Below are 20,532 nucleotides of genomic sequence, written 5' to 3' on the forward strand. Positions count from 1 at the left end.
GGCTTTCTTGGGGTGTGGAGGTGATCAGAGACAGCTGTCACCTAGCTGTGTGATGTTTCCTCAAAACAGAGAGGAAGAGAGAGAACCTTACTTAGGGCACTTTGCATCTAAGTGTTATGACTGTCCATTCCTCATTTACTCAACAAGTGTTATTGAGCACCTGCTGTGCTCCAGGCATAGCACTGGGCTTTGAAGATAGAGTGAGAGTAGCCCTGGCAAGATCTCTGTCCTTAGAATGCATGAGGTGGACAGTAATCGCACAACACAAAAATTCATTGCAACAATACTATGGCTTGGGCTGTTAATGGCCCTGTGGCAGGCACAAAGTCAATGGTAAGTGTGCAGGCATTCCTTCCTGTCGTCTCTGTCCCTCTCCCAACCCCACTGTCTGTTGTTGAGGACCAGTTAGATTCAAATTAATTTTCAAATGAATCCCTTACTACCTGAATTCCCACATTTACCATCTGAATTCCCACATTTACTATCTGACACATGGATTTGGTAACACTGTATCCCTCAAAACTCAAACTTGCTATCTGAATTCTGATATTTGAATGCAGTAACCAAGTCAATTTGGATACAGATAGATGGGTATAAAGATAAGTGAATGGGCCAGGTGCAGTTCCTCACACATTTGGGAGGCCAAATCAGCAGATTGCTTGAGACCTGGTATGCAAGACTAGCCTGGGCAACATGGTGACACCCCCATCTCTACAAAAAATACAAAAACTAGCTGGGTATGGTGGTGCAGGTCTGTAGTTCCAGCTACTCAGGAGGCTAAGTTGGATTGCCTGAGCCCAGAAGGTTGAGTCTGCAGTGAGCTGTGAAAGGCTATGGGGATATACTGTCTCATAGGCAGGAATATGGAGGTTGAGGATGTTCTGACTCAGTGAGGACTGATACTGAATGAGGCATCAGGTCTGTGCAGCAATATAAAACAGAAATCATTAATGGAATACAGCTCACACTTGGGACTTTGGTAGTGTGTCTGTCCTTTAGTCCTTTTCTGACTATATGTAAGACAGACTGGACCTTAACCTGCTCATTTGCCTCTGACTTTGCGAGCACAGATTAATAACTTTGCAGAACTATGTCCTTCAAAGAGGACAAAGTTTTGGGGAATACAAGGGTCTCCATGCTTTCTGAACTCTTCTCCAGGTAGGAATCTCTGGATGACCCAGACATTATCCAATTGAGTCCTTCCTCTTTCCTGGCAGCTGTGCTGTACTTGCCCAACTCCAGAGACACAAGAAGCCAGACTCAATTCTGCCTCATGGCTATGAACATTAACCACAATATCTTCCCAAGTCAATCGGTGTGTGCATTCTATCTACTCCATTTGAGAGTTAGAGACGTTGATTTATAGAAATAACAGTTGCAATCTAGTTGTGCCTAGCAAGCCAGAGCCAGTGGGACATGTGTGTTCTTGCAGCAGAAAAGGTGAGAGCTGTGCGTCTACTTTTACAGTGGCAAGCTACTGTAGTGGACATCTGGTGTTTCTGCTGCCCAGCCTCCATATACTTCTGTCCTGGTACTGTCACCTCCCCCTTGAGTGGGACTGTTCAAGTCATTGGATGAAGTCTAGTCTGAAGCCATTTTTACCTCTGAACTTCTAACTTCCTAAGGTAATAAGTTCCCTTCATCACTAAAGCCAGTTAGAATGGATTTTTCTAACATTTGTTATTGAAAGAATCCCAATGGATACAACTGTCTATTCTTTCCCCCAAGTATCTCTGGATTTCTTCTGGCCCATCTCGTCTTTTTCATGCAAGTAGTAAATTGTTTCTGAAAAAATAGATAAAGCAATTTCTTAGTGGGAAAAGAGTTTAATGAAGAGGAGTCAATAAGGAAGGAGATAAGCAGTTGTCTCCAAAGTCTTTATGACTGTTTTCATGACTGTTTCAATCATTTAAAAACATTTATTCAAAAAATATGATTTATTGAGTACCTTCTGTGTACCAGGCAGTATTCAAGATGGTGGACATGGCTGTGGTTCATCACATGAACAAAGTTATTGCTCTCCTTAAGCCCACAACCTAGAAAGGCGCAAGGGCGGGGGCAGGGAAACAAATAATAGGCAATTTAATAAAAGAGGGAAATCTTGGGTAGTGAAAAGTGCTTGCAGAGTTCAGCAGGATGTTACTGTTTGGGCCCTGGTCAAGTAGAGAAGGATACTCCCCCTCTTCCTTTCACTAAATGCAATTAACAGCCCTGGAGAGAATGCATGGAGAAGCTTACTGAGGATTCTTTAAAAAAGAAAAAAAAAAAAAAAAAAAAAAAGGAGGATTTGGGAAGGAAACAGAATTCTACTAAGCTGTTTTTCTTTCCTCTGGTACCTCTTAGCTGGGGCTCAGAGACCACCTGAAACCCAGAACTGTACACAGGATGCAGACAAAGACATTTCCAAAAGAATCCCTGTTTCTGGTCTGGGGAGTGGGAAAGAGAGCCCTGAAGGGTCAGAGAGAGTTTAGAAAATCCCTGTTTATTTATTTATTTTTTTCATTCTGTCCTTCCTCAGCCCCTGGGCAATCTAGTGACAGTGGCGGTGGCAATGGAGTAGCAGCCAGGCAGGTACCTGGAACTCTGAGAAAGGGGAACCTTTATCTCTGACCAGAGGAACCATCATTCTAAAAGCATGGGGGAATAATTGTCACATTTGTGTTTCCCTCTTTCTCTCTCTGTCATTGCTTTTGGTCCTGAAGACAGACACAGTCACAAGAAGTGCACAGCAGAGCAGGAAAATGAAAACCCTGGTCTTTAGCCAGAGGACCAAGGCATATCTTCGTTTCTTAACATACTAATTGCTTCAGTAGGTGGAAGTGGCTCAGGCCCTCTAAAGAGTCTAAGGAGTTATGGGTTGTGTTATCTCCATTTCATAGCTGAGATACAAGCCTAAGAAGGTTGTTTTTCTTCTTAAGCTTTTCCTACTGTGCCATGTTGTCCATGGGCAAGTATACTACAGCCTGTAAGAGTGGCACAGTGCTTATTTTCAACCATTAAGAGAGGTGGCAAGATGTGAGATAAATGAAGAAACTCCTGCTTTGCTTGGATTAATCCTGTAAACAAGGAGGTGTAGGTGAGATTAGGGTTGGCTGGTGGGATTAGGGTCTCCCCTCCTTCCTAGTTTCCATAGCCTGGGAAAAGGGCTGATCAGCCTGCTTTGAGATCCACTGCAATGCCTTTGTTTTAAGCTTCATTTGTCCAAACTCCTCTCTCCCTTAGCCCTCCCCAGACCAGGCAAAGGCCTACTTGGCTGGTTTCCCCACCTGTGGCCCTGAGGGCAGGACCTGAAATTCACCATTTCTGCTAATGAAGTTAGGACGTGGCCTTTTCTAATTACTGCAGCCCTCACACAATCTACCCCACATCCTCTCTACACTAGAGAGCAGCGGGGGGCAGGAAGAAGGGACCCAACCCCAAGCATCCTGAGAAGACTCCGGGACACCAGGCCTTTCAGGGTGGGTCAGGAAAAAGAAGGTTAGCCAACTCAAAGGTGGTGGGGAAAATGGTTCGGCCTTTGGAACTTGTATTTGGTGTGAAATGAGTTCCTTGCCTCTGGGTCACGCCCTGCAGCCAGCTCCCCTACTTGCCTGGGAGTCAGGAAGAAACTTCTTGGTCCCAAGCCCAGTTAGGGGTGAGGCACTAGCTAGGAGGAAGCCCAGGGAGGGAGGGAGGGTGGTTGACCACTAGGGGTAGCAGCCAGCCAGCCCAGCCCATCTTGGGTGCCTGCTGGTGTGGTCCTCTGCTGGAGAGGGGGGCCTTCCTCCATCTGTCCCATGAGGAAAAGAGTGGAGGGCCACGAACAGGGATCCAGAGAAAGGAAACACCAAGTCCCAGGGGCATGAGCTGGAAGGGAGGGCTGCTCCTCCCAGGAGAGGTTAAGGACTGAGAGCAGCCCCCAAGAGTGGAAAAGGAGGGAGCTGGGCAAAACCCAGCATTGTTAGTGACCAGCTCTGTGGCCTTGACCTGACCTCGTTGATTCTCCGTCTCCTCACTTATAAAAGGACAAAACAGCCACGCGCAGGCTGTGGTGGACACCCGGGCTGTCTGAAAATAGCTTGGCTCAAAGTTGGCCCTCAGTACACAGCCCTCATCTCCAAGCAGCCTGAGCCTGCACTCTGGGCCCAGGGGAGATGCTGTCGCTGGCATCCCCGGGAATAACCCGCTCTAGGAGTCAAAGATTCCTTAGTTGGAAAGGTCAAGAAAGAGACTCCCACTCTGCTCGCCTTCTGCACCAGCGCTGTGCCCCAGCCTGCCAGGCAGAGCCCTCTGATGCCGCAGCGCGCGGCTCACTGAGGATCTGTTGGCTGCAGCGAGTGGAAGGACCTGCTCGACTGGAACTTTTTTTTTCCCTCCCAGGCGACGTCTGATGGGTGTGTCCGGCAGGAGGTGATATTTGACGAGTTGCGCGCGGGCCAGCTGCCGCGGAGCGCCCAGCAGGGGCTGACAGCATGGCCTCCCGCGACCCGCCTGTCACCAGCTACTCCCCGCCCGACGTGCCGTCGGGGGTCGCGCTGCTCCTCACCATCCCCTTCGCCTTCTTCCTGCCCGAGCTGGTGAGTGCGCCCCTCGGCTACCTGCAGAGAGGAGGGGCTGGGAAACCCTCCTGGGCCCCAGACCAGACCGCGGTCCCCTTCCTGGAGAAGGGGGACCCAGGGCAGAGGCTGCGGTGGCTGCGGGTCTCCCATGGGCGCACAGCGGGGTGCAGCTGTACTCAAGGAGCAGATCCCATTCTGTGCTCCCTCTTATACTGCCGGGGGGTTCCTTCCTCCAAAACAAAACCCACCTGGGTGTGGAGGCCTGGGGGGACGTTGCTAAAACATCTAGGATTTCCAGGAAGATGTTGGAAATGAATTTTAATAATGTGGAGTCCTTTCTCCAACTATCTGTGCCTTTTTGGTTTGAAGTGGGGAGACTGTTTCCCTGTAAGAGCAGGGCTTCCAGTGTTTTCTTGTCATGTCCGCTGACTTTGAACTTTGACTTTTGTGGGTCCCCACACAGGGTAGCTATGGCAACATCTGACATGAAGCAGTCGTGTGAGGCACCCCGGTTGCAAATGAGAACCTGTCGCTGTATTACTCCCTGGGGTGCCCCACAGCTGAGTTGTGTCCCTGATCCCTGGGGAGCCTGGCTGCTCCCATCTGCAGAGCTGTGCGGATGCAGTGTTCTGCACCGCCCAAGTCCCCTCTGTACCGGTTGGTACCACACCCTCTTCATGGAGGAAGGAGCATACTCAACTCTGGAGTCCAATCAGGGCAAAGGACTGTGTTTTGTTTTTCCAGCACTTTCTGAAATATCTAGCTTGTGGGTGATATTTTCTTACCTGCCCTGAATTTGTCAGTGCTGTCCCTGAGCAGGGAGGAAAAGATAGAAAGTGGATCTACTTTTAAATTGGACGGGACGTGACTAGCCCTTCTCACTCTTGTCATCTGCCTGGAAAGTTGGGCCTGATGGAGCCACTTTTAGGCAAACTGGCTAAAGGATGGCCATTGATGGGAACCAGAGAGAGAACCAGGCAGGGTGGGCCTAGCATCTGGGTGGCTCCGGCTGAAAGCCCACCTAAGAGGTAGGTTTCTACCAGGGCTGCCACCCCTGGCACAGCCAGACAGTGGGCATCCTGCCAGACTGATGACATTACTGTGCTCTGATGAGTCCTATGTGCCAGGCCCTGGGTGTGCCCCTCATGTTGGAGCAGCTGCAAGGGCAACTGGGGTACTGGTTGACTCTGCCTCTTTTTATTGAGCCTGTGGTTTTTGTCAGTCCTGCAGGCCCCTGGTGACAGGGCACTGCCTTCTGGTGGTTCCTTGTCTGCCAGGGAATCGTGAGCGTTTCCTCCCCACAGTTGAACAGTGGCCCCAGCAAGGAGGAACCTGAACTCTCCAGGCCAGGGAGGGGTCCAGGCCTGCCACCAAGAGTTGAACCTCAAAGAACAGGCATTTCTAGGCTGGGGAAAGAGAGGGAAAGGCCTAGAGGCCAGGGGAGAAGTCCTGGCAGGAGACTAGAGGCATGGAGTGTCTGGAATCAGGAAAACGCCCAGGGTGAGAATTGTGAGAGGTCATGGTGGCCCCACCTGCCCTGCTCCTGCCAGTGGAACTCCTGGAAGAGCAAAACGCACACTCTTGTTGGGCTCTGGGGACTTACATGCTGTGGGAGGTGAAGGGCCCAGTGACAATCAAAATTGACATTGGCCCAATTTTCTTCATTTATTTGTACTGTTGAGTAACGTTAGATTTACAGTCAGGCTGCAATAATGGTGCAGAAATTTCTGTGTACTCTTCCGTCAGCTGCCCCTAAAACCCACATCTTCCACGGTACAGCTATTGAAATCAGGAAACTAACACTGAAACTGTGCTATCAAGTACTCTATAAACCTCAATCCAATTTTGCTAATTTCCCCACTAATGTCCTTTTACTGGTTCAGGATCCTGGCCAAGATCCCACATTGTACTTAGTTGTCATATCTCTTTCATCTCCTTTAATCTGGGACGATCTGGGTCTTTATCTTGACACTTCTGAGTAGTACTGATCAGTTTTTTGTTGTTGTTGTTTTGCTTTTTAAAAATGTATTTTTCCATAAGTTATTGGGGTACAGGTAGTATTTGGTTACATGAGTAAGTTCTTCAGTGGTGATTTGTAAGATTTTGGTGCATTCATCACCCATGTATACACTGCACCGTATTTGTAGTTTTTTATCCCTCATCTCCCTCCCACTCTTCCCCCAAAGTCCCCTAAGTCCATTGTATCATTCTTGTGCTTTTGTATCCTCATTGCGTAGCTCCCACGTATCAGTGAGAACATATGATCTTTGGTTTTCTATTCCTCAGTTACATCACTTAGAATAAGAGTTGCCAGTCTTATCCAGGTCACTGCAAATGCTGTTAATTCATTCTTTTTTATGGCTGCATAGTATTCCATATATATATATATGCCACAGTTTCTTTATCCACCCATTGATTGATGGGCATTTGGGTTGGATCCATGATTTTGTAATTGTGAATTGTGCTGCTATAAACATGCATGTGCAGGTATCTGTTTTGAATAACAACTTCTTTTCCTCTGGATAGATACCCAGTAGTGGGATTGCTGGATCGAATGGTAGTTCTACTTTTAGTTCTTTAAGGAAACTCCATGCTGTTTTCCATAGTGGATATACTAGTTTACATTCCCGCCAGAAGGGCAGAAGTGTTCCCCGTTCACCACATCCACACCAACATCTGTTGTTTTTTTGATTTCTTGATTATGGCCATTCTTGCTGGAGTAAGGTAATATCACATTGTGGTTTTGATTTGCATTTCCCTGATCATTAGTGATGTTGAGCATTTTTTCATATGTTTGTTGGCCATTTGCATATCTTCTTTTGAGAATTGTCTATTCATGTCCTTAGCCCAGTTTTTGATGGGATTTTTGTTTGTTTTTTGTTTTGTTTTGTTTTGTTTTGCTTTGCTTTTGAGACGGAGTATCGCTCTTTCACCCAGGCTGGAGTGCAGTGGCACGATCTTGGCTCACTGCAAACTCCTCTTCCCGGGTTCGAGCAATTCTCCTGTTTTAGCCTCCCAAGTGGCTGGGACTATAGAGGCATGCTACGATGCCCGGCTAATTTTTTGTATTTTTAGTAGAGACAGGGTTCCACCATGTTAGCCAGGATGGCCTTGATCTCCTGACCTCGTGATCTGCCTGCCTTGGCCTCTCAAAGTGCTGGGATTACAGGCATGAGCCATTGCGCGCTGCCTGTTTGTTTTTTTCTTACTGGTTTGTTTGACTTCTTGTAGATTCTGGATATTAATCCTTTGTCAGATGCACAGTTTGAGAATATTTTCTCCCATTCTGTGGGTTGTCTGTTTACTCTGCTGTCTGTTCCTTTTGCTGTGCAAATGCTGTTTAGTTTAGTTAGGTCCCAGCTATTTATCTTTGTTTTTATTGCATTTGCTCTTGGGTTTTTGGTCATGAAACCCTTGCCTAAGCCAATGTCTAGAAAGGTTTTTTCAATGTTATTTTCTAGAATTTTTATAGCTTCAGGCCTTAGGTTAAGTCCTTAATCCATCTCGAGTTGATTTTTTGTATAATGTGAGAGATGAAGATCCACTTTCATTCTCCTACATGTGGCTTGCCGATTATCCCAGAACCATTTGTTGAAAAGGTGTCCTTTTTCCAGTTTATGTTTTTGTTTGCTTTGTCAAAGATCAGTTGACTGTAAGTATTTGGGTTTATTTCTGGGTTCTCTACTGTTCCATTGGTCTGTGTGCCTAATTTAAACCAGTACCACACTGTGTTGGTGACTAACGCCTTATAGTATAGCTTGAAATCTGGTAATGTGATGCCTCCAGATTTGTTCTTTTTGCTTAGTCTTGCTTTGGCCATGTGGGCTGTTTTTTGGTTCCATATTAATTTTAGATTTTTTTTTCTAATTCTGTGAAGAATGATGGTGGTATTCTGATGGGGATTGCATTGAATTTGTAGATTGTTTTTGGCAGTATGGTTATTTTCACAATATTGATTCTACCCATCCATGAGCATGGGATATGTTTCCATTTGTTTGTGTCATCTGCGATTTATTTCAGCAGTGTTTTGTAATTTTCCTTGTAGAGGCCTTTCGACTTCTTGGTTAGGTATATTCCTCAGTATTTTATTATTCTTTTTGCAGCTATTGTGAAAGGGGTTGAGTTCTTGACTTGGTCGTTGTTGGTGTATAGAAAAGCTACTGATTCGTGTACGTTAATCTTGTATCTGGAAACTTTGCTGAATTCTTGTATCAGTTCTAGGAGATTTCTGGAAGAGTCCTTAGAATTTTCAAGGTAAATGATCATATCATCAGCAAACAGTGACAGTTTGACTTCCTCTTTACCAATTTGGATGCCCTTTATTTCTTTCTCTTTTCTGATTGCTCTGGCTAGGACTTCCAGGTTGAAAAGGAGTGGTGAGAGTGGGCATCCTTGTCTTGTTCTAGTTCTCAGAAGGGATGTTTTCAACTTCTCCCTATTCAGTGTTATGTTGGCTGTGGGTTTATCATAGGTGGCTTTTATTACATTAAGGTATGTCCCTTGTATGCCAATTTTGCTGAGAGTTTTGACCATAAAGCGATACTGGATTTTGTCAAATGCTTTTTCTCCATCTGTTGAAATGATCATGTGAGTTTTGTTTTTAATTCTGTTTATGTGGTGTATCACATTTATTGACTTGCGTATGTTAAACCATCCCTGCATCCCTGGTATGAAACCCACTTGATCATGGTGGATTATCTTTTTGATATGTTGTTGGATTTGGTTAGCTAGTATTTTGTTATGGATTTTAGCATCTATATTCATCAACGATATCGGTCTGTAGTTTTTTGGTTATGTCCTTTCCTGATTTTGGTATTAGGGTGCTGCTGGCTTCACAGAATGAATTAGGGAGGGTTCCTTCTTTCTCTATCTTGTGGGAAAGTGTCAAAAGGATTGGTACCAATTCTTCTTTGAATGTCTGGTAGAATTCTGCTGTGAATCCATCTGGTCCTGGACTTTTTTTGTTGGTAATTTTTAAATTACCATTTCAATCTTGCAGCTTGCTATTGGTTTGTTCAGGGTATCTAATTCTTCCTGATTTAAGCTAGGAGGGTTGTATTTTTCCAGGATTTCATCCATCTCTTCTAGGTTTTTTAGTTTATGTGTGTAAAGGTGTACATAGTAGCCTTGAACGATCTTTTGTATTTCGGTGGTGTCAGTTGTAAAGTGTCCTGTTTCATTTCTTAGTTAGGTTATTTGGATTTTCTCTCTTCTTTCTTTGGTTAATCTTGCTAATGGCCCATTGATTTTATTTATCTTTTCAAAGAATCAACTTTTTGTTTCATTTATTTATTTTTATTTTTTATTTTTTTTGAGATGGTCTTGCTCTTGTTGCCCAGGCTGGAGTGCAATGGCGTGATCTCAGCTCACTGCAACCTCCGCCTCCTGAATTCAAGTGATTCTCCTGCTTCAGCCTCCCAAGTAGCTGGGATTATAGGGATGCACCACCATGCCTGGCCAATTTTTGTATTTTTAGTAGAGATGGGCTTTCTCCATTTTAGTTGGTCTTGAACTCTTGACCTAAGGTGATCTGCCCGCCTCGGCCTCCCAACGTGCTGGGATTACAGGCATGAGCCACTGCTCCTGGCCTGTTTTGTTTATCTTTTATGTTTTTTGTTTGTTTGTTTCAATTTCATTTGGTTCTGCTCTGATCTTGGTTATTTCCTTTCTTCTCCTGGGTTTGGGTTTGGTTTGTTCTTGTTTCTCTAGTTCCTTGAGGTGCAACTTTAGATTGTCTATTTGTGCTCTTTCAGAATTTTTTGATATAAGTGTTTAGGGCTATGAACTTTCCTTTTAACACCCCATTTGCTATATCCCAGAGGTTTTAATAAGTTGCATCATTATTGTCATTCGGTTTGGAGAATTTTTAAATTTTCATCTGGATTTTGTTTTTGACCCAATGCTCATTCAGGAGCAAGTTGTTTAATTTCCATGTATTTGCATGATTTTGAAGGTTCCTTTTGAAGTTGATTTCCAGTTTTATACCACTGTGATCTGAGATAGTGCTTGATATAATATCAATTTTCTTAAATTTATTGAGTCTCAATTTATGGCCTATCATATGGTCTATCTTGGAGAAATTTCCACATGCTGTTGAATAGAATGTATATGTCACGGTTGTTGAATGAAATGTTCTGTATATGTGTATGTGCCTAATATCTTTTAAGTCCATTTGTTCCAAGGTATAGTTTAAATCCATTGTTTCTTCCTTGACTTTCTGTCTTGATGACCGGCATAGTGCTGGCAGTGGAGTATTGAAGAAACCCACTATTATTGTATTGCTGTCTATCTCTTTTCTTAGGTCGATTAGTAATTGTTTTATAAATTTGGGAGCTCCAGTGTTAGGTGCATATATGTTTAGGATTGTGATATTTTCCTGTTGGACAAGGCCTTTTACTGTTACATTCAGTCCCTCTTTGACTTTTCTAACTGATGTTGCTTTAAAGTTTGTTTTGTCTGATATAAGAATAGCTACCCCTGCTCACTTTTGGTGTCTATTTGCATGAAATAACTTTTTCCACCCTTATACTTTAAGTTTATGTGAGTCCTTATGTGTTAGGTGAGTCTCCTGAAGGTAGCAGACAGTTGGTTCATGAGTTCTTATCCATTCTGCAGTTCTGTATCTTTTAAGTGGAGCATTTAGGCCATTTACACTCAATGTTAGTATTGAAATGTGAGGTACTTTTGCATTCACCGTACTCTTTGTTGCCTGAGTACTTTGTTTTTTGCTTTTTAACATGTATTTTTGTTTTATAGGTGCTGTGTTATTTATGCTTTAAAGTGGTTCTGTTTCGATATGTTTCCAGGGTTTGTTTCAAGATTTAGAGTTCCTTTTAGCAGTTCTTGTAGTGGTGGTTTGGTAATGATGAATGCTCTCAGCATTTTTTGGTCTGAAAATGACTGTATCTTTCCTTCAGATATGATGCTTAGTTTTACTGGATACAAAATTCTTGGCTGATAATTGCTTTTTTGAGGAGGCTGAAGATAGGTCCCCAATCCCTTCTAGCTTGTAGAGTTTCTGATGAGAAATCTGCTGTTAATCTGATAGGTTTTCCTTTATAAATTACCTGGGCTTCTGTTTCATACCTCTGAAGATTCTTTCCTTCATCTTAACTTTGGATAACTTGATGACAATGTGCCTAGGGGAAGATCTTTTTGCAATGAATTTCCCAGGTGATTTTTGTGCTTCTTGTATTTGGCTGTCTACGTCTCTCACGAGGCTGGGAAAGTTTTCCTTGATTATTCCTCCAAATATATTTTCCAGGGTTTTAGAATTCTCTTCTTCCTCAGGTACACTAATTATTCTTAGGTTTGGCCATTTAACATAATACCAGACTTCTTGGAGGCTTTGCTCATATTTTCTTATTCTTTTTTCTTTGTCTTTGTTGAATTGAGTTAATAATTCAAAGACCTTCTCTCCAAGCTCTGAATTTCTTTCTTCTACTTGTTCAACTCTATTGTTGAGACTTTCCAGAGCATTTCACATTTCTAAAAGTTTGTCCAAAGTTTCCTGGATTTTTTTGTCCTACAGGGCATTTTCTTTGTATAGTATTCTTCCCCTTTTCCTATGGATGTGGTTTCCTGTGAGCCAAACTGCAGTAATTGTTGTCTTTCTTCTGGATCTAGCCACCCAGTGAGTCTACCCAGCTCCAGGCTGGTATTGGGAATTGTCTGCAGAGAGTCCTGTGATGTAGGTCTCTCAGCCATGGATAACAGTGCCTGTTCTGGTGGAGGTGGTGGAGGGTACAATGGAGTCTGTGAGGGTCCTTAGCTTTGGTGGTTTAATGCTGTATTTTTGTGCTGGTTGGCTCACTGCCGGGAGGTGGCAATTTCCAGAAAGCAACAGCTGTAGTAGTGTGGAGAGGAACTGATGTTGGGTGGGGCCCTAGAACTCGCAAGATTATATGCCTTTTGTCTTCCACCAGGGTGGATAGGGAAGGACCATCAGGTGGGGGCGGGGCTAGGTGTGTCTGAGTTCAGACTCTCCTTGGGTGGGTCTTGCTGTGGCTGCTGTGGTGGATGGAGGTGAGATTCCCAAGTCACTGGAGTTGTGTGCCTAGGAAGATTATGGCTGCCTCTGCTAAGTCATGCAGGTTGTCAGGGAAGTAGGGGAAGGACAGCAGTCACAAGCCTCACCCAGCTCCCACACAAACTGAAGGGCCAGTTTCCCTCCAACTGTGTCGCCCCCAACAGTCCGGAGTCTGTTTCCAGGCAGAGGGCAAGATGGATAACTTGCCCAAGGCTCTGTGCCTCCCAGCTGTGAGAGAAAAGGGCTTTAGTTCTTCCCCCACCTGTAAAGTCTGTACACTGGATGCATGCCCTCCCCTGAGTTTTGGCTAGGAGGCTTCTCTCCCCATTCAAATTGTTACAGAGTTCAGCTACAGAAGTCCTTCTCCCTGTGGAGTTTTACCTTCTGCTCCTCTGGCCACCCTCCCGATGGATCCCTGTGGTGCTAGGCAGGAATGGGCTGCTTGGGGACCCGGTGAGCTCCCAGGGACTTTCTGCTGCTTCCTCTACCCCTATATTTTGTTTGGCTCGCTAACTTGACTCAACTCCAAGTAAAGTTGGAAACTTCTCCCACAAACGAACCTTCAGCTTCTCCAGTGGGTATGTGTGTTTGGGAGAGGAGGGTCTTCCTTTCCCACTTCCTCCTTTGGGGTACAGTATTTGGGGTATCTCCTGGGTCATTCAGGAGCAGCCTGCTTCTTTCAGAGGGTCTGTGGGTCCTCTCAGGATTGCTGGTTTGTTCTGCAGTCAATCTGGAGCTAAAATTCGCAATGCAAGCCTCCACATGCTGCTATGTTAGGAGCTGCAATCTAGTCCTGTCTCTCATACACCATGATCTCCTCTGCCTTCTGATTAGTTATTTTTGTACAATATCTTTTAATTTGGTCTTGTTTGATGTTTCCTCATTATAAATACATTTATCTTTAATTCAGGAGTAATCCTATTCATTATTGAAAACTGAGAAAGTTCAGAAATAAATATGATCATATATGTGCACATACTCATATATGTGCACACACCTATTAATGGGGTTATTCTGTACCTGCTGTTCTGTACCTGCTTTTCCCTCAAATGAGCATTCCTAGCACAGAACTAGAATCACCTTATATCCAGGGTGAGGAATGGGAGGTAAATGGGAAAGAGGGAGAATGCCAAGGTGAGTGAGTGATTCTGATCCCACTGAACAGAAGACGTGCTGGCTGAGAGGCAAGTACAGAATCAGCCTAGCACAAGCCCCTTCTCTGACTTGGTCTTTTGGGGGTGCAGCCGCTGCTGCCCACTGGGGCTGAACCCAGAGCACTGGGCCTTGGGGGCCCAGCAGATTCTGTCTTAGGGCCTAAGACCTCATGGATAGGCCTGTTTTTCTAAGTATGTGAGTACAGAGAGTGGATTGTAAAACCAGGCCAGGAAAGAGACAAAGAACTCAAAATCCAGTAATGGGATTCTGATGCTGTCCATGGTGGAGGCAGCCCAGGGAGGACCCTTCCATTCAGCTGCTGCTGATGAGGCACCCTAAGCACTTGAGAGCAGGTCCATTCTGCAGACTTTCTATATGAACAAGAGGCCAGATGTGACAGGAGGGCATAGTCAGATGGGTTCCCATGAGGCTTGAGCTCCTCCTCCAGCTTCCCTAGGCCCGGAGCTACCCAGCTGGCTAGACCAGCTCCCCTGTGTTTCTTGGTGATGACAGACTGGGATGGGCCAGGCCCTGGGGAGTCTGCAGTTTCTTTACCACTTTTGCTCCCCTCAGCTTGCTTTCATGGATCATTGCCTAAAATGGTTTATTTTCAAGGCTTTGCCAGTGAAATTCACATTTTTAAACTTTTTATTTTGTAGTAATTATAGATTCATAGGAAGTTGCAAAGATAGTTCAGAGAGGCCTCCTGTCCCCGTCCCCAGCTTCCCCGCTGGCCGCATCTTTCCTAACGGTAGTGCAGTATCAGAGCCCAGAAGCTACCCTTGGTACCTTAGGGCTCCACTTTTCTCACACGTGGAGATTTGGGGAGTCACCACTGCATCATGCACAGGGCTGCCACTCACCACAAAGAGCTCTCTCATGCTAGTCTTTCACAGTGCGCCTCCCCTGCCCGGCACTCACTCACCCGCTCCTGAACAAACCCCTGAAATCTACTTTCATCCTTATAATTTTGTTATTTCCAGAAAGTTACATAAATAAACGGAATCACACAGTATATGGGCCTTCAAGGTTGGCTTCTTCCACTCAGCCTAATGCTCTTGAGCCCCATCTAAGCTGTGGCCCGTGTTAATAGCTCCTTCCTTTTTACTGCTGAGTAGCGTTTGGTGGTATGGCTTTGCCATTGTTTAACCATCTGCCTATTGAGAAATAGTTTGCTTGTTTCCAGTTCTTGGCTGTTCCAAATAAAGCTGCTGTGAAAACTTGTGTGCAGGTTTTTGTGTAGGGGTAATGCTCAGTTCTCCGGGAAAGTGCCACTATCTGATTGCTGGGTGGTGTAATAAGTGTCTGCTTTATTAAGAAATTGACAAACTATTTTCAGAGTGGCTGGAGAATAACTTTTGCGCTTATACTCCCACTAGTGATTTTTGAGACTTTAGCATTAAAGTTCATGTTTTATGCAGTTTACTGGTGAATTTAGATTTCTTATATAAAGACAATATTAATTTTCAAACATAATCACAAGTGCAAAAAAGGTTTGAATGGATAATTTTAAGATGAGAACAGACATCCATTTATTTTCTCTCTCCTTCGTGCAGTGAGTGTGTGTGCCTCGGGGGAGCCTGAGCCGGGTGCCGCGCACACCCCTCCCCTGCTCTGGGGCCAGCTGTCTTTGGGTGCTGGGGGCTGACCATGCCATTACCTGTGTGATGTGAGGTGACTCATCAGCTTTTTTATAAGCTGAAGGGTGGAAGCTGCAAGCTAACCCAGGTGACTGTGAACAAGGAAATGCTTTGTGAATATGACCCCAATAAATTCTTTTAACTTTCAACCTTGTCACTAGTTGGTTTATGAGATTTTTGACTAGTTTTAAAAAGCAGCTAAGATTTCTAGAGGCTCAGAAAGTTAAAGGGGGAGATGCTAACTCTTTGTTTGATATTAGATGTTTTCCTTTCAGCTGTTTAACTCACTGTTCTATCAGTCAGAGGGAAATCCTCTGAGCCCTTAGAAGTTCATCCCAAGTTCTTCTAGCTTGGCAAGTTCATCGTATGTCTTACCCAAATGGCCAGTATCACCTTCATTCCAACCTGCTGCTGCTTCTACTCTGTTTATATGGAAGCGCCTGTTTGAACCTCACTGAAGCCAGGGGTGTCCCAGGAGGCCCCTGGGCCAATTCTGTGTGGACTGAAAGTGAGTGGGTGGGGCTGGGAGAAGGAATTGGGGCTCCTGTTAGGCCTGGCCTTAGGGCAGGTGTCTTCCTCTTCCTTCTAACATTGCCTTAGAAGTTGAGTTTTCCAAAACAAAAAATCATCTCCCTTCCTTTCCTCTGCTCCCATCAGTTCTCCATACTTCTAGGAGCAGCAAAGTTTAACTCAGTTTATTCCAGTTTCTGTTAGGATTTTCTTTTCATGCTTCTGCCTTCTTGTCTCTGTCCCTCCCTTCACTTCCCTCACTGCCATGTGGCCTCTTCCCGTCTTTGGTCCGGCTCCCGCAGGCCAGTGCCCTTCTCTTCTGTTCTCCTGCAGGACATGAGAGCCACTGACTTCTGTGCCCACAGGACCACAGAATCCCGTTTGAATAATGCCCAAGAATGTCCCCTGGAGGACAAGGAAGGGAGAACATGAGAAAAGGGACGGCCTTGGGCTGGGGAAGAGCAGGGCCTCCCAGGAGAGATGAGAGGGGCCGTGGGACAGGAGTTGGATGTGAGCCTCCCCACACTGCCTGTGGCCACCTTGGCCTTTCTGCCGCTTGGCCAGGCCCAACCCCTACTCTGGGAGACCACAGTGTGTTCACATTCAGTAAAATGGAGTCAGTTAGGATGGGGTCTAAAGTCTGGCTCTGCTTCTTCATTGCTGTGAGACCCTGGGCAGGTTACTTAATCACTCTGAACCGCAGTTTCATCAACAATGGAAAGAGTTAACCAAAAGGAGAACAGGGATCCTAAAAGACAGTTGTAGGGTTTGAATGTGGACTTCACAGGAAGTGTCAGGACATGGCGAGTGAGTGCTCCATAAAGTCAATCCATACTACTTTATCATTGGCGGTCATTGGACCTCTTACTAGAAAGCACAGGTCTCTTGTAAGACAAGTAACAGCTGTAAGTCAGTAAGTGTTTATTGAAACATCACTGCCATTCTAGCCCCATGCTCTGCTCTTAGGGGCATACAAAAATAAGATGGTCATTGAGAGGATAAGGTAAGGCATGAGCCTCTCTTAAAGGAGTGGTGCAGCAAACACACTGAAGATGCAACAAGTACCCCAGGAAACAACGAGGCAGGTAAAAAGCAGAGGCTGCAGAGGCTGCACAGCCACAGCCACCAAGGAGCACTGGGAGCCAGGTGGTGTCAGGACAAGCTGACTCAAGGAGGAGCTTGACGTTTTTGAAGGGCTTGGATTGATGGGTGACACATTTGGTTGTTGAGATGAGGGCTGCTTAGGACCAGGAAGTTAATAAATACATAAAGTCAGGGTATAAGGAGGACTTAAATCCCCCACTTCAATTTCAAGTATTCATTCCAGCTGATCACCTACTCTTTCTCTGCCAAGCACTGGTGATACAAAAATAAGTCAGACATGGTCCCTACCTATGGAGCCTGATGAGTAATGAGGGATAGGGAGAACAGCCAAGGATATCCACAAAGGACGCTGTGCCTGTCACGGTCTAGTAGGGAATGGAAACCATGGTAGGTGCTTCATAAGGAGGGGATTCAATACAGGGACTTGTTGACAGTCATTGGAAGGCTGGATGAACAGAAAGGGAACTGAACAATCCAGAGAATAATAAGCACTCACAGCGGCTGCCGCCCATCCCCAGAATCAGGGACAAAAGGGCAGCAAGGCTGATGCTCAAATCTCTAGAGGAAGCTGTCCCTGCCTTGCCAGTGCTCAGACCTGTGTGGTGGTGCTGGGAGACAGTGGCCACCTCAAAGAAAGGGCACAAGGACCTTTATCTCCAGCTGCTGCTGCTGATTCTGCAGAGACTGTGGCAAGTCCTGGAAAAGGCAGCAGGAAGCCCCCACTCCTCGCCTAACATCCCAGCCTCCCTCCAAGTCCTCCTCTGCCAGAACCTAGCCAGGATCCCGCATCACACAGCAGAGAATCACTGGGAACCACCTGGCCTGGCCCCGCATCCTTGCCCACTCCAGCCCCTGTCTGAACTTCCAGCCCTGGTCTTTCCCTGGACCTCCAGTGAGACCATAAGCAACCTTCCCTGAACCGGTGGCCTCTCTCAGCTCAGCCAAGACAGGCAACCAAGCACACTGTCAGAAGGCCAGCCCACCCGGCGGGGTCCACAGAATTGATGGCTGCCCTGAAGGAGCCACCAGCTGCTAGCGTGGAGCCTAACAGAGAGGCCCCAGGCAGTCTGACCCGCTGGACCCAGGGTGAGCCCCAGATAAGGAGACTTGCCAAATAGAAGTGCTGCTTCTTTCTGCCATTCCCAGGAGTTTTTTCCCTGGAGAACTTTCCCCTGGGCAGGGCAGATCTGTGGGAGTCCGTAGAGGCTTCTAGAGTGTTGTTCAGATTAGCAACATTCAGGGCAAAGGGCCTTAGTGGGGAGGAGCTCGAGGACTCTGGCCTTTGGCCCTCATCTCCAGCCTCTCCCTTGCCTCATCCATCCCTGCCAGCCAACCCCTAGCCTCGGGCCCCCTTTGCCTCCTGAAGAGACCAGCCTGTTCCTCAGTCACCACCTGGTCAGGCCTTCCCCATCTCTGCCAGAATGGATGGCTACTCAGGCCCCACACAGGCCCTGCCCCATTGGACAGGGCCAGCTTGTACCCACGTTCCACAGCACTAGCTCCCTGCGTTATCACTTCCTGTCCCCTGGCCACAAGCTGTCCCTAGAAGGTACCAGCATGGCCCCGGAGCACAGCCTCAGTGGGCTCCCCATCCAAAGAGGCTGGATATCATGGGTCTGGGACTCCAGAATTTCCGACCTCTTTCAAAGAAGGCTGGATTTTTTTGAGCTTTGCTTTTCTGCCTCAGCACTATTCACAGATTCCCCTCGCCAGCCTCCCTCCAACACTGCCCATCTGGACTCTCTCTCTGCCCTAGTGATGTTGGGGGAAGCAGAGAGGGGCATGTGTATTTATTTGAGCACTTTCCTCTCTGACAGCATTTTTTATAGTCTGTCCTATGTACCAGGGCCATGAGGCGTCTCAGGATGACAAGGGGTGCCAGTGGGGTCAGGGAGGAGGCAAGGTGGTGGGAAAAGCCCTCCCGGGGAAGCCTGAGGGAAGGTTTCTCCATACTGGGAGAATTTCTGGGGCCTGGGAGGTGATGGAGCAGGAAATGGGTGAGGATAAAACAAATAAGCATCTGTCTCCATTTGGTTCAGGCTTCTGGCAGGAACGCCCGTCTGCGGCTGGGCTACAGTGGAAGACCCAGAAGGTGGCAAGCGGTGCCACCTTCATGGGCATCTATCCAAGGAAGCTGAGGCTGTGAGCAGCTAGCGAGTGGTGTGTCCAGCAGCTGCCTCCTCCTCTCTTAAGTGAGCCAGTTACATGTACTAAGCACTTGCTTTGTGCCAGGCTCTATGCTTTACTCTAGGGACAGAGACCTCAGGGCTCAGTCCTGCCTCCAGGAGCTCAGACTCCTGGCAGGAGGCAGGGAAGAGACAAAGAGAGACAATGAAAGTGGAGCATGACCCTAAGGGAAGTATGGCAGGAGGCTTGGTAGTCAAGGGTGGCTTCCTGGAGGAGGTGACACGGTCTGGTCCCTGCCTTTCAGGGTCTGGTCATAGATAGACTGGGGTCAGCTGAGGAGATACAAGCAGGCAATCAATCAACCAGGACTAAGTGACCTGGTGCCTAATGAAGGGCAAGAACATGGTTACTAGTCACAAAATGTCTGTCCGCTCCTGAGGGGAAAGGAGGGAGTGGGGGATTACCCTGAGCCCGAGTCCAGGGCTCATCAGGCAACTTCTTGTGGGGACCTAGGGGTGTGAAGTGAATCCATGTACAGGGGCCAAACGGAGAATGGAAAAGAGTGAAAAAGTGGGGTTGAGGGGGCAGGGAGAGTGGGGAAGCCCAGCCACAGGGCCACGGAGGGAGCAGGATGCCTTCCCCTTGCTGCTTTACAGACTTTCTGTGGCTTTGTAAGGTACACAGGTAGATAAAAGGGAAAATATGCCTTCCCAAATGCTGGTTTAATTTTGTCCTCTTCCTTTTTTTTTTTTTTAAGGGACAAGAAGGAAAAGGCCTTTAGACTTTGGATGGAAAAGAATGTTCTAATTAGTCCATTTTATGTGACATTGTAAATCTTTGCTGTTTGGTCAATAAAAAGTGAGGGCAGTCAGTCTGAATGGGCGGACATGGTCCTGTGGGAGGAGGAAGCTAGAATGGGAGGCCTGGCCCTGACTCAGGACTCCTCCCAGACTGCGCTTCCTGCCACTCTGGTGCTCCCACTTCAGGAAGGCCAGGCGCACTGCCAGTCCCATTCTAAGAGTGCTTTTGGGTACCAAGGACCTCCTTATATGACTTGCTCAGCCAGCAGCAGCTGCAGATTTCCCGCCAGCACTGTTCTCCAGTGGGAGACGGGACAGGGCCCTCACTGGAGGCCTAAGGGGCCTGGGCTGGCAATTTCCTGCCAGTCTTAAAGCCACGGAAATAGGAAATTCTTCCTCCATGAGTCAGGACCCAGTGACTTGGGGTTTGGAAGCGCACTAGGTTGAACTGTGGAATGTGGAACTTCCATATAATGCTACTTGTTTTTGGGGTCCTCTTGGGGTGCTGGAGACAGGCCTGCCATACCCCTGCTGGGAATCTAAGGATGTCCCTCTGCCTTTTAGAGCCAGTATCTTCCTGTATTCAAAGCATAAAGGAGATAAGGACGGCTGCTCAGAAGGCTTCTTGA

The 20,532-nt window shown here is 46.6% G+C and overlaps 2 protein-coding genes across 5 annotated transcripts in view; both read left to right on the top strand.

Annotated features, from left to right (window-relative positions):
* Window positions 1-1,824, top strand: part of NPHP1 (nephrocystin 1) — a 77,002-nt gene extending 75,178 nt beyond the window's left edge. For 2 of the 3 annotated variants that reach the window (XM_032243704.1, XM_032243706.1), the window contains one exon: window positions 1,468-1,824. In XM_032243704.1, the coding sequence (XP_032099595.1) occupies window positions 1,468-1,578 (111 nt within the window). In that variant the 3' untranslated portion in view covers window positions 1,579-1,824. The remainder of the gene's footprint in view (window positions 1-1,467) is intronic. The other variant, XM_032243705.1, reaches the window with a different exon arrangement.
* A 1,866-nt stretch (window positions 1,825-3,690) lies between these two features.
* The window catches only part of MALL (mal, T cell differentiation protein like), a 34,262-nt gene continuing 17,420 nt past the window's right edge, over window positions 3,691-20,532 (top strand). For both annotated transcript variants that reach the window (XM_032243708.1, XM_032243709.1), the window contains exon 1: window positions 3,691-4,556. In XM_032243708.1, coding sequence (XP_032099599.1) covers window positions 4,452-4,556 — 105 coding nt within the window. In that variant the 5' untranslated portion in view covers window positions 3,691-4,451. The remainder of the gene's footprint in view (window positions 4,557-20,532) is intronic.

Source organism: Sapajus apella, unplaced genomic scaffold (assembly GCF_009761245.1).
Source record: "Sapajus apella isolate SASKATOON/1434 unplaced genomic scaffold, GSC_monkey_1.0 scaffold52, whole genome shotgun sequence".
Taxonomy (NCBI): domain Eukaryota; kingdom Metazoa; phylum Chordata; class Mammalia; order Primates; family Cebidae; genus Sapajus; species Sapajus apella.